This window comes from Macrosteles quadrilineatus, unplaced genomic scaffold (genome assembly GCF_028750875.1).
Source record: "Macrosteles quadrilineatus isolate MER2022 unplaced genomic scaffold, UCM_ALF_1.0 Scaffold_7__1_contigs__length_78375512, whole genome shotgun sequence".
In the NCBI taxonomy this organism is placed as follows: domain Eukaryota; kingdom Metazoa; phylum Arthropoda; class Insecta; order Hemiptera; family Cicadellidae; genus Macrosteles; species Macrosteles quadrilineatus.
Window position 1 is genome coordinate 40,723,478 of NW_026542600.1, and position 5,855 is coordinate 40,729,332.

General features: G+C 32.8%; 1 protein-coding gene across 1 annotated transcript; it reads right to left on the reverse strand.

Annotated features, from left to right (window-relative positions):
* Positions 1-3,027: 3,027 nt before the first annotated feature.
* Positions 3,028-4,685, reverse strand: LOC128999103 (uncharacterized). Its single transcript, XM_054425461.1, has 2 exons — positions 4,571-4,685; positions 3,028-3,399 (listed from the first exon to the last, which is right to left on the reverse strand). Exons 1-2 carry the CDS (start codon positions 4,610-4,612, stop codon positions 3,085-3,087), a joined length of 357 nt encoding a protein of 118 aa, XP_054281436.1. The 5' UTR covers positions 4,613-4,685; the 3' UTR covers positions 3,028-3,084.
* Between the last annotated feature and the right edge of the window lie 1,170 nt (positions 4,686-5,855).

Genomic DNA, 5,855 nt, shown 5'->3' on the forward strand with positions numbered 1-5,855 from the left:
TCTCCACTTATTCATTCTGTTAATCTGTTTTTTTTCTCGTTTTCTGTTCTGACTGTTCTGAGTGTTCTGTCTGTTAGTTGTTTGTTGTTTACACAAACAAGTAACTAATGTCAAAGACGCATAATATGATCAATGAGCCAACAGTATATTTGTTCAGATCATATAACATTAAAGGTTTATTTTTCAATTTATGAGTTTCCTTTTTTTAGCAATCCTTCTGTAAAGTATACATAGTTAATAAATAAATACTTACTTGGATACTTGTATTCTAATCCTTGACTGACTATTGTCAGATAGATTGCGTCATGTCTTTTAAGAATTTAAAGACTTGATTTATTTTTTTTAATACTATAATAAAACTATCATTTACAACTGGTGGTATGGCGGACGTTTTTATTGTGAAGGGAAGAGTGGTGCCTCATTCAGCTCCCCCAGAGAATATAGTGACCTATTCACGAGGGCCTTATGTAAAACGTTTTTAAATTGTTTCATGCCCATCTCTCGAACTTGCAACGGCAGCGTGTTGAACATTTTTATGGCTGACCTAGGGTAGGTCTTCAAGGTCCGTTCGAGTCGACAGCGCGGAAGGTCTAAATCCTGAGCTCTTCAAGTGCTGTATAGTTATGCTGATCTTCCCTTTTCATGAAGTCGTCCCTATTTTCTTTCAGGAGAGTGAGTATGTTGTAAACATACTGACTGTACACTCTGAGGATCTTCAGTTCTCTAAAGATAGGCCGGCAATGCTCATAATACCCAGATGATGTGATGACTCTGAGTGCCATCTTTTGGAGTAAGAGAACATTCCTTGTAGCAGGAGAATGTCCCCACAGTATCAATCCATACATCACGTGACTATGGAAGAGAGCATGATACTAATAATAATAGCATAACTCTTCTTCAAGAGAGAATTTAACTCCATTGATTTATTTATTTATTTATTTCCAACGGAAAACAAATTACATTGATACGTATACAATAATCAAGGCAAGCTATGTTAATTCTATAAATATTCAACAACAACAAACTTTATATACAATAGTATAAATTAATACAGCAAAAAATGTGTGTATACAGGGTGTCCATAAAAAACGTTTCAGGACTTTGGGAAATGAATCCCCATACTAAAAGGAAGAAAAAAGTTTATGGGAAGGTATGTCCGAAAATGCATATTAACCCAGATATCCGCCATTTTGTTTTTTATACAAAAATATTTTTATCTGTGAAGTTTTTTATTCGACGATTATGAAATTTGGTATACATGTTAATATACACAAGACCTATAATAGAAAAAATAACAAAGTTGTTCCGATTGTAAATTTCAAAATGGCGGCCGTTTGAATTTTTCTAACTTAAATAACTCAGAAACGGCTAATTCTATGAAACAATGTCAAGAATACTTTTTTTTAGCATTTTTAATTTTATATCAAACGATATCAAGATCAAAAAGATCGGACAAAAGATAACTGAAATATAACGTTTTTTGTGTAAAAATAAGGCAAAAATTAAGGGTTCCTCTACTAACTTTGCCTTATTTTTACACAAAAAAACGTTATATTTCAGTTATCTTTTGTCCGATCTTTTTGATCTTGGTATTGTTTGATAGGAAATTAAAAATGCTAAAAAAAGTATTCTTGACATTTTTTCATAGAATTAGCCGTTTTTGAGTTATTTAAGTTAGAAAAATTCAAACGGCCGCCATTTTGAAATTTACAATCGGAACAACTTTATTATTTTTTCTATTATAGGTCTTGTGTATATTAACATGTATACCAAATTTCATAATCGTCGAATAAAAAACTTCACAGATAAAAATATTTTTGTATAAAAAACAAAATGGCGGATATCTGGGTTAATATGCATTTTCGGACATACCTTCCCATAAACTTTTTTCTTCCTTTTAGTATGGGGATTCATTTCCCAAAGTCCTGAAACGTTTTTTATGGACACTCTGTATAATAACCATTAACAAGTGATGTTGATCTTACATTATTGATTTGATCATGCAACAATATAACAACAAATAAATATTTCAAATTGTCAACAAATATAAATAATTTAACTGTTGAACAAGTAATAAATACTATAATTGCCAACGAAAAAGATAATCTTTAAAATGTTAAACAATGGTACAAGTGCCTTGTTACATTATCATTGTTGCAGGCTGCAGAGCTCGTTGCGACTTTCAGCAATTTTCTCTTGACTACTGTTTGGAATCCCCCTTTTTGGTATTATATGTCTGCCGTATTGATACTGAAGTCATTGTGCTACCATTATCTTCTCTCTTCTCTATTATCTTCTCATAAGATATAGCCTATAATGCGAGCACCAACTATAATGCAAACATCACCCTGAATAGACTCCAGAAACTTGGGAACAAATAAGTCTCCATCTCATTGACTTTTTCACTGAGAGTTCTATAGAAAATATTATCTATCATTGACTATATATATATAGTCAATGATAAATAATACACTTCTTATGGAAAATAAAATGGCATAGTTTTGCGTGAGGGGTGCAAGGGGACGCCTTTAATTAATTTAAATCTGAATATTTTAATCAGTCTGCCATCGTCAAGAAATGGCAACGCTATGCTATATTATTTGTAAGTACATGTAAAGTATAGAGTTTTCCGTCAATAAAACAAATAAATAAATTTATTGCCAACGGATTTACACAATTTTTCAGTTAAATTACATATTGTGAGTAAGCTCATTATGACTAAATAGCCTAATAATGGTATAGCCAAGAATAAGCAAGCATTGAGTAAAAATACCTAAGGTAACGAGAAAAACAATAAGAATTCAGTACATGCGAATACTTTTGGACAATAATGAAAGAGCTAAGAGTAATGAGAAATTTGGCAGTTAAATTTTGATTCCCAACTTTAAAGTATGTAGATTGTGATTCCGTAAGGAACCTGGGTAATCAAAGTAAAATCAAATCCCACCCGTTCCTGCCCGTCTTCATCATCTAAAAGACTAGGTCCGGAGTTCAGAGTAAATATAGGAAAATTTATAACACAGATAGTACAAGAAATTGTATTATTGTAACATTTCAGCTTTAACAACTTTTTTATAATAATCTTTACGTTGCGGGTTGCATGTTGTCAAAGTCAACCATAGGTAGAAATTGGTCCGGATTCATTGGAATGTTCACAGTTGACACGAGGGACTGGATAAACTGGTAAGCCGTGTCACACCTCATCTTGGACTCCTTTGACCTTGTATGGCCAGAAGAAGGGTATATGATGAACCTTTGATATGTGCAGTCCCAGTCGTTCCCATAAACGGATAACATCCACGTGCTCCCATCCATGCAATGGAACTGTGCAGAGTTCACTGGAGACCCATTGGAACTCATAAGACTGCAGGGACTGCTGGTAACTGTGCCCAGCAAAGCCTAAACATTTATAGAGATATAGATAATGAGCTCTCTTCTTAGGATTGGGAAGCTGCATCTGTTAATCAAATTTAAATGAGCTCACAGTGAAAGGGCAATCAGAAGGGACAATCCCACTCATCTGCTTTTGCCAAAATAATCCTATACAGTGACAAAAATTTGGGCAAAAGTATGGACACCCCCTGTAAACCTTTTATTGGGTTACACCAGGAAAACCAAACTCAGCATACCTCTGTATGGCATAAACGTACATTTTTGTTTGGAACCCCAAAATGGGTTGGAAATTGGAGGAACTTGTTAAACCTAATTAATGCTATTTAAATAGATTTAAGTGAAAATCCAATCAGGCAAAAAGAAATTTGCTTAGTCTGCAGGTTCGCTGCGGCGGGGTTATTATACTATTTGGGAGATTGTTAGTAATAAAACTATCTCTTTAGGATTTAGAGCTTAGGTATCTAGCCAAAAGTGAGTTTTGTTGATTATTTTTTACCAATATAAAATTCTAGAAATTAATGGTATTTTATCATTGTACATTTTTCATTTAAATTTATAGGTCATATATGCTTTATGTACGCTTTGGAGTAAAGATTATAATTTTAGTTTTACCTTTATTCATTGCAAACCTATCAGACTAAACTATGTCTGAAGCCACTCTTTGAAGCCAGAGCAAAGCTTTTGTTTTCAAAAGACATAGCACTTTGCCCACCTCTATAGTTCATCCACTTATTGAATTTACTGTACATTTCTTTTAGGAATCCAAATTGATGCTCAACAGGTTAATTTTTGCACTTAACTATTCACTTGGAACTTTTATGAATTGATTTGTGTTTATTATGGAATTACTTATGTATAATTCTATTGGGTTTTAAGGGATCATTTAAGTTTCCCAGTAAAAATTCAAACTCACAATTCAAAACACAGCTTCGTGGTTTTTAAAATATTATTTTATACTGAAAAATATTATTTAATAACATTTTAAAAAGGGCATTTTAACAATATTTCAATGAGTTATAAAAAATATATTATTACTGGGTCAATAAAGTTATGATGATCTACAGCAGATATAATGGTAAATCAATAGAATACGCTGCTGTTCATCAAAGTATGAAATATTTTGGATTGTTCAATAGTTTTCCATATTATTCAACATGAAATGCCTACATAGACTTACCAGAACACATAGGCCTACTGCAAACGGTATTGCAAACATCATTGTCAATGTTGTTGTCAGACCGAGTGCTTAATTGATGTTAACAGCTTAAAAAGGTAAGTAGATTTGTCGTGGATGTTCAGTGATAGACAGTGAAATGACATCTGTCAAGTCAAATCAAATAGTTACATAAACTCGACATGTTTACACTAAAGACAAGGTGAATTTAAAATAGCTAGTACAGCTTTTTTAGTACTAGGTGTCCATTAATGAACTCTGGCAATGGAATATCCTTTCTCTGAGGAATTTATATAGTTTATAGCTTTTAAAGCATTACCAATGGTTACGTTAACATATACATGAGGTTAGAAAACTATACATATATCCTTTATCTAAACTTTTCAAATAGTTTATAGAGTTCGGCTGATGGCCAGTGTGAGTGTGGGTGTTTTGTTTTGGAGTCTTGGGTTCAAATCCCTCCAATCACCAATCTATATTTGATTCATGCGATAATGTTAAAACACACAGGTTCAAGGGGCACCAAATATATTTTCTTCAAAAAGTCCAGGTTTGTTATTTTTTACTTGATTTCATCAAACTACATAAACACACATAAAGTTCATTAAAACTCTAAATGGAATATAAAAACCGGTTTGATATCGATTCTTATTTCTACATTATCCTACATTTTTTCACAAAATAATTTTAATGGTGCACAACAAATGTAATGTTTTCTTGTTTAAAACTATAAGTAAATTTTAGGCTTTTACTTAAAAATGTTGTTTATTATAAACATTGAAATTACAGAGTATTTTATACTTCAGTCAACGGTTTGTGGCCTGCTCTTCCCTTTTTTGACCAATTTCTCCAAAAATCAGCATTACCGGTAGCCACCAATAGCTTAAGAACCTCAGAACCAGTGAAATGGAGAATCGGAGGCGGCAAGTCACTGACTGTCACTTATGCAAATGCTCATTGTCTCTGCTAACCTAAGGTCAATGCCACCAGGTGTAGATAGCCAGTCTTTTCTTTGAACTTACAATTGATTGGTGCTCTTTCCTCTCAATTGGAAGTTCAATGACCTGATAGTATTTCAGACAAGATCACAGTTGTTGTTGGATATTCTTAGGATCTGGCAAAGATTGAAGCATGCAATCTTTGGTTTGAAATTGAGTAGTCAAAAATTATTATATGTACTGATAAAACTAATAATTATTTTTTCTTATTTTATGCAAGGGGGTGTTCAATAATTAAGGTCTCCATTGAACAAACACCTGTTGAATGGTTCCAAGCTAGCTAGTTCAAA